At 62.9% G+C, this 12,679-nt stretch overlaps 2 protein-coding genes across 2 annotated transcripts; both read right to left on the reverse strand.

Moving 5' to 3' along the window:
* Positions 1-4,314: 4,314 nt before the first annotated feature.
* Positions 4,315-4,698, reverse strand: MNEG_1820 (hypothetical protein; the record flags this gene model as incomplete). Its single annotated transcript, XM_014049700.1, has 1 exon — positions 4,315-4,698. The coding sequence occupies one exon, from the start codon at positions 4,696-4,698 to the stop codon at positions 4,315-4,317; it is 384 nt and encodes a 127-aa protein (XP_013905154.1).
* A 3,229-nt stretch (positions 4,699-7,927) lies between these two features.
* MNEG_1821 (hypothetical protein) lies at positions 7,928-12,279 on the reverse strand (the record flags this gene model as incomplete). Its single annotated transcript, XM_014049701.1, has 12 exons — positions 7,928-8,255; positions 8,404-8,538; positions 8,774-8,910; positions 9,112-9,308; positions 9,555-9,638; positions 9,971-10,063; positions 10,278-10,374; positions 10,516-10,643; positions 10,948-11,025; positions 11,193-11,470; positions 11,848-11,965; positions 12,168-12,279. The coding sequence occupies 12 exons, from the start codon at positions 12,277-12,279 to the stop codon at positions 7,928-7,930; spliced, it is 1,785 nt and encodes a 594-aa protein (XP_013905155.1).
* Between the last annotated feature and the right edge of the window lie 400 nt (positions 12,280-12,679).

The following is a 12,679-nucleotide window of genomic DNA, read 5'->3' on the forward strand; positions in this document are numbered from 1 at the left end:
CCCGCCTGCCGGCGCTCGCGCTGCTCGAGTGGCGGGCAGCTTCCTCGCGGTTGCGCGCCCTCTGCTCCATCCTCCAGCTTTCTCTGAAAGATGCGACAGACGTTCTGGTGCGCCGCCGCGCGCTGCGGCTGCTGCTGGTCCCGGACGACCAGCTGCGCGGCAGCTTCTCGGCGCTTGCGGACGCCGCCGACGCGTCTGGTGTGCGTGTCGCGGCGCTGCGGCTGCTGCTACGCACGGCGCCCCTGCTGCTGCTGCCGCGGGCTGTGGGCATGCTGCTGCTGGAGTCGCAGCAAGAAGGCAGGAGTGGCGGCCGCAGGGGTCCATTGCTGATCGAGCTGTGTGTGGCAGCTGAGGAGCAGCTGGCAGCAGAGGGCTTGGAAGCTGCGCTGGCAGGGGCAGTAGGGGGTGACGAGGGGGAGGACGGGTCCAGGAACGCCGTGATGCAGGGCATGCCACCCTCTGTGGCACGAGTTTTGGAGCAGGCGATGGTGTAAACAGCCAGCCGTCAATCACAGGACCATTTGGTTGCGCTAGTTTGGCAGGGGGGACGCTGGTCGCCAGGGGACAAAGCTGGGGGGTACCCTGTCTCAGACAAAAGGCATCAGCATTGCAAACCCGGCAGCGCAGCAGCGGCATATGTGACCGCGATAGTGGTCTTGCTAGCTAGCCTTGGCCCCTTGCATGCCCCGACCTGCCTTTCTCTCAGCCATAACAGCACTTGCTGAGCGAACTCACACTCTTGCCACGGGCTGATGCACCACCAGCAGCAGCAGCAACATTTGTTGTACTTGGTGCGGTACCCAGGACAAAGGCGCTGCATGCGGCGGGCTGATATGATGCACATCCGTCAGGAGTCGCATGCGCTGCAGCCCGGCTTGCCAGCGCTGTGCTTGCGCTGTGGAAAACCAACCTGGATCGGTCGCTTGGCGAGGGTTGTGTGACATCCCCACTGCAGCCGCTAGGCCCCCTCACATAATGGATTATCAGGCCTGCGTGACGCGACTGGTGCAATGCATTAGACACGGCATGCGCGTATATTGCCTTGCATGCGCATCATGTGAGCGGCCAGAGGGGAGGGCACATGGGCTCAAAGACCCGCCTGTCATGTTGGGGTTCGCACGCAGCACGGGTACAAGTACCTGCTGTGACTGTTACGTGCGCGGCATCAAACCGTGCCTTGCTTGTGCCTGTGCTCTCTTTACCGTCTATGGTTTGATCAGATGATCCCATCCCCTTGTACTGTAGATGTAATCAAATTCATACTCAACTGCACAATTTGCTCGGCCAGATCAATCTCGGCTTTTCAAAAGTCCCACGGCACCCGCGACGTATAATCAGTGTTGATGGCGAGAATTTGAAGACCCATCTAGTTCGTGACGAAAGTGGCAAGAAGACCCGGCCAAAGGGCTCAAAGCTGGCACCAATGGCCTTGGCGCCAACCCCGCAGCAGCGAATGGAACGGGCGCTCCTCGATGCACTGCAGCTGCACTCACAGGCCAGAAGCGGCCGGCCCCAGGCGCGCACAACACAGCAGCGTTTGCTGGTTGTCGAAGAGATCAAAACAGCTGCAGAAGCCCTGCCCTGTGCGCTCGGGCCGGAGCACCTGCGCGTGCTCGCCCAGCTGCCGCTGCGGCTCGAGCTCGCAGCCAATGCTAACGACCACGGGGCGGCCGAAATACTGTTGTACAGTGTGTGTGAGCTTATCATCGCCCGTAGCGGCGTCGAGATGCGGACACGCACAGCCGCAGCATCCTTCTGGGTGTCACAGGTGTGTTCACCAGCCATGCGGCGAGCGGCGCGCAGGGGTCGCGCATGGAGCAGTCTGCCCGCCCGCACGCAACATGTTGGCACCTCATGGTGTTGCAACAGCTGCCTGCGCCCTCTCCCGGTTCCCTCGCCCCTCAATGCAGGTGGTTGCGATCCCTGGGCTGGTGTCCGCCGCAGCCGCCTGCTTGCAGCAGTGGCCGGGCTGCCGTCTCTGCTCGCTCAGCGCGGCGCACGTATTGAACGAGGTCTACCAACACGCCCCCACTGAAACCGAGCTGCTGGCTGGCCCGACTGGCAGCGCCGCGCTTGAGGCCGTCCTCACGGCTGCGGCGGCGGCCCCCGAGAGCCCTGCGGCGATCGCCGCTTTCAAGGCGGCCGCATGTTTGACCAGCCAGCTCTGCAACCTGGGCCGGCGCGGCGGTGCGCCCGGCGTGGACGGCGGCGTAGCCGATGCCGCGAGGGCTCTCGGGCGCGCCAGCGCCCGGCGGATCTTTGTTTGCGCGGCTGACATCCTGCGTGCCACGCCGTGCCTCAGAAGTCGTGATCTCTCTGAGATCTGTGCGCTACTCTCGTGGCAATTCTCAGAAAATGCGGCCTCAGCGCAGGATGTGCCCTTGCCGCAGTTCATCACGGCCCTTGCTGCGCAGCTAGGCACCAGGCCGCCAGGCCGCCCCGGCCCCTCGCCTCATGCGATTGGCGGCAGCGGCGGCGGGGACAGGGCCGGCGGCAACGGCAATGAGGCATCGGAAGGCCACGCAGCACGCGTCGCATGCGCTCAGCTGATTGCGTCGCTGGTGCAGCGGTCTAAGTCTTCGGAGCCACTACTCGCTGGGGCGATCGCGAGCGCCCCGGGAGCACTCGCAGCGCTTACCAAAATGATCTGTGGCGAATCGGACGAGCACGCGGCTGCGTTGTACCTATTACGCTCCGCGTCGCTAGCCAGCCTCGAGGCGCGCGACCAGCTCCGGAGCCTGCCGACAGCAGCGCTCTTGGTCGGCTTCCTGCGGCGCACCTGGGACCTGCCAGATTACGGCGGCGCAGCAGCTTTGGACGCGTGCACGCTCGCGTCCTCCCTGGCATCCCCAGACACGGATACACCCGAATTGATCTTGCCGATTGCAGCCGATCTCGCGCGCCTCATGGCGTCCGCCCCTGGCGCAATGGAAGCCGTCGCGTGGCAGCTGCGCGTGTGCGACGTCCATGCGAACGTCACAGACGCCTGGCTCCTTGCTGCCCTCGTTTGCAATATCGCACACGCCGCCAAAGCCAGCTCGGACGGCTTGTTGGGTCGCATTTGTGCTGGGGCGCCACTCCTGAGGCCAGCCATCGCTCGGGCGTTGCGGCTCGTGAGTGACCACGAGTATGCGCCCTACCATGCAGAGCGCGCAAGCTATGCCTTTTCAGCGCTTTCCTGCGCGCTGCTGGTCCTCGCGTGTTCTTCGGCGGACGGCGGTGCCCACAACGACCCAGGGGCCGCCATTTCCGCACTGTTTGCCGCCGAGCCGCCTCTTTTGGACATGCTGCAGCGCGGTGTGCGACGGGGCCTAGATGACGAGGACGAAAGGATGCTGCGCCTTTTATGCAGGACTTTGTATCCTTCCCTCGAAGGGTTGTTGTTTGAGCAGCATCAGGAACCTTCAACATCAATGCCGCCGCCATGGGCGCCACCAGGCACGGAGGCGGCTGAGGGAGTGCAGGCTCCGCAGTCGACGCCCCAACAGACGATCCAGCCGGTGCCCCAGGAGCCGCAGCCGCTGCAACAGGCGGCTCAACCGCAGGCCCAGCAGCCGCGCCAGCAGCTACTGGATCCGCAGCCCCGCTGCGGTTTCTGCGGCACGAGCGCCGCTGCGCCCGGCACGAGGCTGCGGCTGTGCAGGGGCTGCAGGGCGGCACACTTCTGCTCGAACGCCTGCTACAAGCAAGGCTGGGCGGCAGGGCACCGGCAGGCGTGCAAGGCGGCGCAGGCGCAGGCGCAGCAGGTGGCTCATGCGCCTCCTGCAGCGCAGCCCGGGTCCTGAGGCCAAGCACTGTATGTGGCTGGAACGGTGTCTGTTCCACTGCTGGTGCGCGTGTGGTATGCAGGGCTGCAGTATTCCTCAGCAGACAGATTTGACATTCAACGCTCAACGCGACTTGTTCATTAACTCCTCCCTGTTATAACCAGAGTAACATATAAAACGGGATCAAGCATATGCAGGTGAACCGTCACAACTGTGAATTGGCATGTGGACTGGCGCTGGAGGCGCCATATGTCCACTCAAAGCAGCAGGCGGCCTAGTTCAAAACACAGTGATGATAACTTTGAGTTGGGCACCTCGACTGCCTGCGACTGCTGCTTTGCAGCGCACTTCCTGCGCCCCGCATTGCTGCAGGCGGAGGCCACATGTTCAGAGTTGACAATGTCTGCCGCGTGCCCCATGAACACCAGCCCCGCCCCAGTGAAGATCGGGCATATAATCAACAACATATGGATCAACACAGGTCTCTGAGACCCACGATGATGCTATGGTGCGTGGCTGGGGCCAAACTGTTTGCACCTCAGCTCGGCTACGGCTTGAGGTCAACGAGCTTCTGCAGCAGGTCAACCTCCTGCTTCATGGTGCTGTCCTTGACCGCCGCCTGCTCCGACTTCACGTACTGCAGCACCGGCTGCAGCGCGTCCCGCGCGTCGCGGCCGACCGCCAGCCCGCGCGACTGGCGCTCCCAGCGACCGAGCGCGCACGGCACCAAGGGGCAGCCGATGCGGATGCGGGCACGCGGCCCGGCCAGGTGGGGAGGGGAACGCCCATCAGGCGTCATCCATGCTAGAGCCTGGCTTGCAGAGCCGATCTGGCTGGGCACCACCCCTGTCGCTAGGGTTTCGCAGCACTGCACCCTCCAGCAGCAGTGCCTGGTCTGTGTGCAGCGGCGGACGCGGCTGTTGTTAGGCATTCGAGGCAAAGTGCTTGTGTGCGTACTGTTGGAGCCTCAAAATGCGCATCATTCCCGTACAGTATGCAGGCTACGCAGGCCTGTCAGGGCCGCCGGTCAAGTTCAGTTGTTGTGAGACCAGTACTAGACCCGCACACGGCACGGGATTGTGCCTGATGATATTGTGCCTGTGCTCCTGTGATACCTTTGTACTTAGTGATCGCATCTCTTCTTTTCCACGTTTTGCTGCACAAACTGCTCGTCAGATCATCACGAGAGACCACGCTTCTTATAATCCATGATGGCGGAGATCTTGAAAGGATCTGCAGATCGTGACGGTGCTCCCAAGAAGAACCGCACCAAGGGCTCACAGCCGGCACCGATGGGCTTGGCGCCAACCCCGCAGCAGCGCTTGGAGCGGGCGCTCCTCAATGCGTTGCAGCTGGACTCACAGGCCAGCAGCGGCCGCCTACGGAAGTGCACAGTCCAACGCTTGGAGGCCATCGAGGATATCAGATGCGCCGCAGAAGCCCTGCCCTGTGCGCTCGGCCCGGAGCACCTGTGCCTGCTGGCCCAGCTGCCGCGGCGCCTCGAGATCGCGGCAGATGCGAACGACCAGGCGGGGGCCGAAATGCTGTTGCTCAGTCTTAACGCGCTGATGATCACCATTCGCAATGAGATGGGGTCACACAGAGGCGTGCCATCCCTCTGGGTGCCGCAGGTGCGTGCAGCGGCCACGCAACGAGCGACGCGCAGGGGCTGCGCATGGAGTGATCGACCCGCCTGCACTGAACATGTTGGAAGCACATGGTCTTGCGACTTTCCCCTTCGCCCGCTCCCAATCCCCTCACCCCTCCATGCAGGTTGCCGCGATCCCAGGACTGGTGTCCGCCGCCGCAGCGTGCCTGCGACGGTGGCCTGGGGGCCGTGAATGCGCCGGCTGCGCGGCGCTCATCATCAGCGAGGTCTACCACCACAACCCCTCCGCAACCGAGCTGCTGGCTGGCGCGGCTGGTCGCGCCGCGCTTGAGGCCGTCCTTACGACTGCTGCTGCGGCCCCCGGCAGCCAGGCTGCAATCGCCGCGTTCAAAGCGGCCGCAGTGTGGAGCGGCCCGCTTGAGCATATGGCGAGGCGCAGGGGCGCGCCCGGCGTGGACGCCAGTGCAGCCGATGCCGCGAGGGCCCTCGCGCGCGCCAGCGCCCGCCGAATCTTCGCGGCCGCGGCCGGCATACTGCGCGCCACGCCGTGCCTATCGGATCGCGACCTCTTGCATATCTGCAGGGAGCTGTCGTCGCAATTCTCAGAGGACGCGGCCTCAGCGCAGGACGTATCCTTGCCACACCTCTTCGCGGCCCTGGCTGCGCAGCTTGCCGCCAGGCCGCTAGGCCATTTCGGCCCCTCGCCTGACGCGATTGACGGCAGCGGCAGCGGGGACAGGGCCGGCGGCAACGGTAACGAGGCGTCGGAGGGCCACGCAGCACGCGTCATATGCACTCACCTGATTGCGTTGCTGGTGCATCAGTCTCAGCCCTTGGAGCCGCAGCTTACTGGGGCGATCACGAGCGCCCCTGGCGCGCTCGCGGCGCTCACCAAAATGATCTGTGGCGAATCGGACGAGCACGCGGCTGCGTTGTACATATTAAGCTCCGCGTCGCTAGCCAGCCTCGAGGCGCGCGACCAGCTCCGGAGCCTGCCTACAGCAGCGCTCTTGGTCGGCTTCCTGCGGCGCACCTGGGACCTGCCAGATTACGGCGGCGCAGCAGCTTTGGACGCGTGCACGCTCGCGTCGTCCCTGGCATCCCCAGACACGGACAAACCCCCATCAATCTTGTCGACAGCGGCCGATCTCGCGCGCCTGATGGCGTCTACGCCTGGCGCAATGGAAGCCGTCGCGTGGCAGCTGCACGCGTGCGACGTGCATGCACAAGTCATGACTGCCTGGATCCTTGCTGCCCTCGTCGTCAACATCGCACACGCCGCCAAAGCCAGCTCTGAAGGCTTGCTAGATCGCATTTACGCCGGGGCGCCACTCCTGAGGCCAGCCATCGCGCAGGCGCTGCGGCTCGTGATCGACCACGAGTATGCGCCCGACCAGGTGGAGCTTGCACGCGCCGCCCAATCAGCGCTTGCCAGGGCGCTGATGCACCTCGTGTATCGTTCGGCAGGCGGCGGTGCCGACCACGAGCTTTGGGCCGCCGCTTCTGCGTTTCTGGCTACAGAGCCGCACCTCTTGAAGGCGCTGCAGCGCGGCGTGCAGCAGAGCCTTGTCGACGAGGATGTGGTGCGCCTATTTGGCAGGACAGTGGATGTTTCGCTCGAAGATTTGTTGTTTGGGCAGCATCAGGAACCTTCATCATCAATGCCGCAACCATCGGCGCCACTAGGCACGGAGGCGGCTGAGGGAGTGCAGGCTCTGCAGCCGGCGCCCGAACAGACGATCCAGCCGGTGCCTCAGGAGCCGCAGCCGCCGCAAGAGGCGGCTCAACCGCAGGCCCAGCAGCCGCGCCAGCAGCTGGTGGATCCGCAGACCTGTTGCAGTTTCTGCGGCGCAAGCGCCGCTGCGCCCGGCACGAGGCTGCGGCTGTGCAGGGGCTGCAGGGCGGCGCGCTTCTGCTCAGACGCCTGCTACAGGAAGGGCTGGGCGGCGGGGCACCGGCAGGCGTGCAAGGCTGCGCAGGCGCAGGCGCAGCAGCCCGTGCCCTGAGGCCAAGCGATGCATGTTGCAGAGGCGGTCTCTGCTCCACCGCTGGTGCGCGTATCGTATGCGGAGCTGCTGTATTTCTCAACATGCAAATTCCGACATTCCACACGAGTTATCCATATTTACTCCTCCCTTTTCTTATTATAACCAGAGTAAATTATCTACCAACAGGATATGCATTTACCATATGTCAATGAAAAGTCACAACTGTGAAACGGCTTGTGGACTGGCGCTAGGGGCGCCACATGCCCACTCAAAGCAGCAGGCGGCCTACTTCAAAAACACAGTAATGACAACTTTGTGTGGTGCAGCTCTACTGCCTGCGACTGCTGCTTTGCAGCGCACTTCCTGCGCCCCGCCTTGCTGCAGGCGGAGGCCATATGTTCAGAGTTTGCAATGTCTGCCGCCTGCCCGATGAAAACCACGCAGTCCTGTCCCGGTGAAGATCAGGCATGAAATTAACAACATATAGATCAACACAGGTTCCTGGGACCCACAATGACGCTGTGCGTCGTGGCAAGGGCCAAGCTGTTTGCACCTCGGCTTGGCTATGACTTGAGGTCAACGAGCTTCTGCAGCAGGTCAACCTCCTGCTTCATGGTGCTGTCTTTGACCGCCGCCTGCTCCGATTTCACGAACTGCAGCACCGGCTGCAGCGCGTCCCGCGCGTCGCGGCCGACCGCCAGCCCGCGCGACTGGCGCTCCCAGCGGCCGAGCGCGAACGGCACCAAGGGGCAGCCAATGCGGATGCGGGGCACGCGGCCCGGCCAGATCGGGGGCGGCGTCCAGAGGCCTGCGTAGTTGAAGATGATGTCACACCTGTCGGCAAACGTCACCTTGCTGGCCGGCGCCTGCTTGGCGTTCTCTTCCACCAACCTGTTGGAATCAGCCAGCAATACGTGGACGCGGTCAGCATCAGGGATCCAGCCTCGGAAGTTGCACAGCAGGCCAAGGCATGAGTGGGCAAGAAGCCCGGAAAGATATAAGTGCGCCGTGGCAGTCAAAGACCGCTTCGGAGGCCCACCAGAGCTGCAGCGCGTCCGAAAGGCGGGCCAGCGCCACGGCCTTCCTCACGCCGCTCGATTGGAAGTAGGCGGCGCCGCTCTTCGCCGCAGCAGGTACCTGCACTGTCCTGGCGGTCGTGAACTTCTTGCCAGACCTGGAATTGACAACGAGGCAGGGGGATCGGGTCAGCAGGGATGCGGGAGTGGCGTCGCGTTCCTGTGCGTCGCAGGGTGGCCAGGTGCAGCAAAAATAGCAGCCGGCGCACTCAGCAACAACGCACTACTGCTGACCGGCGTCAGTGCGACACGTGCGCCCATCCGCAGAGAGCTGTACGCAGGGCAGCATGACCGGGTGCCCCTGTGCGCGCCGCCGCCAAATGAGCTCCCCACCTGTCGGTGTACTGGGCCGACAGCTTCAGCGGGGGCGCTGTGGCAATGGTGGTGCCAGGGGGAGGCTGCACGCGCAGCAGGACCACCCCGCCCTTGATGCCCTCTTCGGTCTTGGGCGTCGGGAACAGAGTCAGCACCTACAAATAGCAGAAGAAGGACAGCAAACGCATGGACGTGTCAGCAAGTGTGCACACTTCAATGCAAGAGGTTGCCTGCAGCCCCAACCTTTAAATAAACACCTGTGTGCATGCATGCAGGCGGCAGTGCATGCATGAGGCATGCAGCAATGCATGCGTGCTGGCACACACCATGCACACACCAACTGTACAGCCGATCACCTTCAAGATATTGCCGTCACTTGGCTTGCCGCCCGCAGCGTCCGGGCTGCCGTAGACGTTCACGATTTTCCACCCGCCCTGCTGGCTGCCGTCCTTGGTTGGCGCCAGGCTCGAGGAGTCGACCGCCAGCGACAGGTCAAACACCAGGGGCGCCACCATGGAGTCGAACTCGTCCGCCAGGCGCTGCTTGAACTCGCCTGTTGACAAGGGCATTTATGCAAGGACAGCAGAGTGGTGTTTGTGGGGGTCTGACGCGCTTTCGCGCCATCATGCCACCCCCAGCCTCCAGCTGAGCATAGCCAACTCTGTGGGCTAGCTGCATCTCCCATGCACCCAAACCAGTAACCCCGCGCTCAAGTCCTCCTTTACCTGCCCCAGACAATTGCCAACACTCGCTTCCAGTTGTGCAACTCTCAGTAGGCCTTGACGTTCCCTCCACTCACCTGGTGTGTGCACTGAGTAGTAGTTCGCCCCCTTGACCTTCAGGATGCTCTCCACCAGCTTGGTGTTGAAGTCCAGGCCGATGCCTGCAGGTCAGCATCGGGTGAGAATGGAAATGAGGCAGGTTGGCGGCCGAACAGGCGGGAGGGTTTGCGAGCAAATGGGCAAAGTGCATGCGAGCAGGCGCCTGGGTGCTGTCAAGCGCAAGAGCAGGGTATTGAGGGCGCCTAGAGCAGCCCACTGATGGGTTGGGGGGTCAGCCATGGGCTGCTGTGCTCGTTGCAAGCACAGCAGCATATGAGCTGAGCAAGCTGGACACAGTGGCACGCACAGAAGCTGAATCAAAAGCAAACGTGGCCGCGCAGGCATGGATGGCGGGGGGAGGGAGGAGTGCAGTCCCCCAGGCTGGGCCACTCACCAACCATTGTCATGTAGAACCCGTCGCCAGCGTTGGCCTTCATCCGCGCCAAGAGCCCCTCATCCGTAATGTCTCCTTCGTTGGGCTGGGCGTCTGACGGAAGTGCAGACGGGCCGAGGTGACGGGTGGGATTGAGTGCGACCCGCTTCAAAGGGCAAGCAACGCAAGGCTAGCAATACACAGCTGCACAAGACCAGCCAGTCAGCCAAGACCGGCGCAGCGAGCGTGGTTGGGCAGGGCAACATCAGCACAGCAAACGGCGCGACGATAAGCGGATGTTTCGCAGCCGCGCAAGTTTTCAATGCACCTGTGAGGACGATGATGCGGTTTTCCGTGGTGGATGGGTCCCCGCCGAAGCAGTCGGTGTAGCTCCGCATATTCGTCACGGCCTGGTCCAGCCCCGCCTGCATTGCATGACATGAGCGGCCCCCCAGGTTCAAAAACCCCACGCTGACAAATGGCGGCAGTGCATTCACATATAGGGTGGCTGACACGTGTATGCCTGGCATATCAGGGCAGACTTCGGGACACCAGAGGCCACTGACCTGGAAGTTGGTGCTGGAGACGGTCTTGAGGGCGCCGACGCCTGCCTGCACGGCCTCCTTGTCGGCGCTGCCCCACTTGCCCATCTTCTTGGGCGTGGCCGCGTTGCTGGAGAAAAGGGTGATGGCCACTGCGTGACAGCACGAGTGCAGGAGGTAGGGTCGCCCATGGCCAAGGTTCTGGCGGGGGGCTTGGATGAAAATTGGATGGGCATCTCTTCATGCCGCCAATGGGGTTGCCCAGAGAGTGCGGGCATCCTGAAGGACGACGGGTGAGCAGGACTGGTGAGCAACCCAGACACACCAGCATGGTGCAGCACGCAATACGGCCCTCTATACCCCGCCCTGAATGAGTTGAACTTCATTTGATCTCAAAAATAGAAGCGTACTCAGAGAAATCCGTAGCTGCTCCCTAGCCATGATAACATTACTCACCTGAGTCATCTGGCCGCAGCTTGTCCAGCATGCCCTGCAGGACCTCCTTGGCCACGTCCAGCTTGGACTTGGACTTGTCTGCACAATAGCGCAGAGAGGGTGATATGGAATAAAAATCGCAACACGTTTCGGCGAGGTCAAGCTGCGGCGGGCCACAGACAGGCAGCGTCATGCGGTGCGGCTGCTGCTGCCCCGGCCGCGCTGCTGCCTTGTGGCCCTGACAGCGCTACACAGATGCAACTCACCCGCCTCGCTGAGCCGCTTCTTGCCGTTGCTAAACCTGTCGTAGTAGTATTCGTCAAATGAGCTGTCCATTGACCCCGACACGTCCAGGACGATCACCAAGTTCAGCTTGGGGCGCGTGAAGTTTGTCAGGCCCGAGTCCAGGCCGACGGCGAGGAATACTTCGTTGGGCTGCGCCGCGGCCTTCGCTGCGCCCTTTGAAGCCGCCGCAACAACGGGGTCGGGCGCGAGGGCGAGGGAGTAGGTGGGGCAGAAGAGGTCTGCGCACTTGGGGTCGTCGCTGCAGGCGCCGGATGGGTGGGGGAGGGGCAGAAGCTGTGAAATGCAGGAGCCACCTGCAGCGTGTGTCGGCCCAGTTGCATGCAGAGTTGCCGCTTGACGCCGCAGCACAGCGTGCGGCCAGGTGTGTCGCTGTAATGCTGGTCCGCACGCGCTGATTGTGCACACACGCTCCCCTCCTCCACACCAAACAGTAACATGCGCGTATGTGCATGCGAGCGCACAATTGCACATACGTGCATCCACGCACACGCGCACACACACACACAGTTACACACCACGCACACACGCACACACAGCCGTAGAAACACCACCACATACAGACAGACATCTCCACGAGTGCACATGCATGCACTCACATGCACACACCAAGCGCACCTGCTCCTGGTGTCAAAGTAGTAATCCTTCACGAGCCCCTCATACGTCACGTCAGTCGGGATGGGAAGCTTCCCGGACTTAATGTTCTCCCGGAAATTGGATACGTCCTGGGCGCCTCCTGCAGGTCAGTGGAGCGCGGGGCACGCGCCAAGTAGGATGCGTGCAAGGTGTGATTTGGCGGCGCGGCCTTCAGTGATGTCATCCATCCAGAAGCGTGCGACCAAAGAGAGATTGTGAGCATCGGGGCTCTGAGGCCCACTGCAGGCGCAGGCGAGCTCTCCCCCAGCACCTTGCACACCCTCAGCTCCGCTCGCCCCCACCTGTCTTGAAGCCGATCCCGGAGGCCGCGCCCATGCTGCTCGCGCCGGCAAGCGCCGAAGGCGCGGCGAACGCCGCCACCCTGCTGAGCGGTGCTGGGCCCATGGCGGCCATTGGGCCTGAGAATGCGTTCTGGACCCCGCCGTATCCTCCCAGCAGAGGCCTGGGCCAGCCTGTGACGGTGGTGGTGTGATTGGTGTGCATGCAGTGAATCACGGATTGGCAAAACAATGCATAAGCGTGGTGGCATGATGTAATAGACAATGCAGCAGCTAATGTAGGCATGGCAACTCTAAGACTGGGGAGGTGAGTGACGTGAGCCTGTTGGGCCACCTGACAGGACACCTGCAGCCAAGAAGAATAACCTCGGCTGCGCTTGGTCCTGGTGTGAACGAGTATGGTTCAGGAATTGCGTGCGGCCGACAAGGCATGACTGCGAGCAGCTAGAAGCCGATCATATGCCTCTTGACTGCAAACTCACCGCCGCCGCCGCGGCCGCCGCTGCCGCCGCCGC

This window comes from Monoraphidium neglectum (assembly GCF_000611645.1).
Source record: "Monoraphidium neglectum strain SAG 48.87 unplaced genomic scaffold scaffold00191, whole genome shotgun sequence".
NCBI classification, from domain to species: Eukaryota; Viridiplantae; Chlorophyta; class Chlorophyceae; order Sphaeropleales; family Selenastraceae; genus Monoraphidium; species Monoraphidium neglectum.